This window comes from Arxiozyma heterogenica, assembly GCF_036370985.1.
Source record: "Arxiozyma heterogenica strain weizmannii chromosome Unknown scaffold_6, whole genome shotgun sequence".
NCBI lineage: Eukaryota > Fungi > Ascomycota > Saccharomycetes > Saccharomycetales > Saccharomycetaceae > Arxiozyma > Arxiozyma heterogenica.
The window spans coordinates 845-2,237 of record NW_027042659.1 but is presented as its reverse complement, the minus strand read 5'-3'; the positions used below and the strand labels follow the sequence as shown (position 1 = coordinate 2,237).

General features: G+C 39.3%; 1 protein-coding gene across 1 annotated transcript; it reads right to left on the bottom strand.

The window, feature by feature from the left end:
• Nucleotides 1-243: 243 nt before the first annotated feature.
• On the bottom strand, nucleotides 244-1,089 carry PWA37_004460 (uncharacterized protein; the record flags this gene model as incomplete). The annotated part of the gene is made up of 1 exon (XM_064860948.1): nucleotides 244-1,089. The coding sequence occupies one exon, from the start codon at nucleotides 1,087-1,089 to the stop codon at nucleotides 244-246; it is 846 nt and encodes a 281-aa protein (XP_064717188.1).
• Nucleotides 1,090-1,393: the final 304 nt, after the last annotated feature.

Below are 1,393 nucleotides of genomic sequence, written 5' to 3'. Positions count from 1 at the left end.
AAAAGAGTGTTTGATAAAGAAAGGTCATAGAGTGAGTGTGTATGTTGTAAGAATAAGGAGATTTTAGATATGGTAAGGGTTGGATAATTATAGTGTTGTGGGGAAAGGGAGAGATTAGTGGTGGTGAAAATGGGAAAGTTGGTATAAAATGTATAAAAGGGGAGGGGAGAGTATGGATGAGAGAAGAAGTAGAGAGAGTTGGAGAGGGTGGTGGTGAGTAGTAGAAGATAGGTTAGTGATATTTTAGTTTTGGAGAGATAGAGAAAAGAAGATATTAGGATAAAGAGAATAGAAAAGAGGAATAGAGGAGAGTAAGAGAAGGGAGTAATGAAAAGAAGTAGAAGAAGTTGATGAGTAGTGAGATAGTGGGAGAAATATAGTAATAGAAAAAAGACATGAGAGAGGGTTCGAACAGTGGAAGAGAAATAATAATAGAGAAAAGGCATGAGAGAGGATAGATAGAAGAGACATAGTAATAGAGAAAAGGCATGAGAGAGGATTCGAACGGTGGAAGAGTAGAAGGTATTGATGAGTGATAAAGAAATAAAAGAGAAAAGGCAGCTGAGAGGGTTCGAACAGGAGAAAAGAGAATAGTAATGAAAGTGATGATGGGAGAAATACAGTAGTAGAAAAAAGGCAGCTGAGAGGATTCGAACAGAGGAAGAGGAGAAGATAGAGATGGGTAGTAAACAGATAAAAGAGAAAAGGCAGCTGAGAGGGTTCGAACAGGGGAAAAGTGTAAATTAGAAAAGGGAGAAATATAGTAGTAGAAAAAAGGCATGGGAGAGGATTCGAACAGGGGAAAAGAGTGGGAGATAGAAGTGATGATAGAGGAGTGAGATAATGAGAGAGAAAAGGCATGGGAGAGGATTCGAACAGGGGAAAAGAGTGGGAGATAGAAGTGATGATAGAGGAGTGAGATAATGAGAGAGAAAAGGCAGCTGAGAGGGTTCGAACAGGGGAAAAGTGTAAATTAGAAAAGGGAGAGATATAGTAGTAGAAAAAAGGCATCGGAGAGGGTTCGAACAGGGGAAAAGAGTGGGAGATAGAAGTGATGATGGGAGAAATATAGTAGTAGAAAAAAGGCATCAGAAAGGATTCGAACGGTGGAAGAGGAGAAGATAGAGATGGGTAGTAAAGAAATAAAAGAGAAAAAAAGCGGCGATGAGGATTCGAACAGTGGAAGAGTAAAAGATAGAGATGGGAGAAATATAGTAGTAGAAAAAAGGCATGGGAGAAGATTCGAACAGGGGAAAAGAGTGGGAGATAGAAGTGATGATGGGAGAAATATAGTAGTAGAAAAAAGGCATCAGAAAGGATTCGAACGGTGGAAAAGAGTGGAAGAGTAGAAGATAGAGAAGGGAGAAATATAGTAGTAGAAAAAAGGCATCGG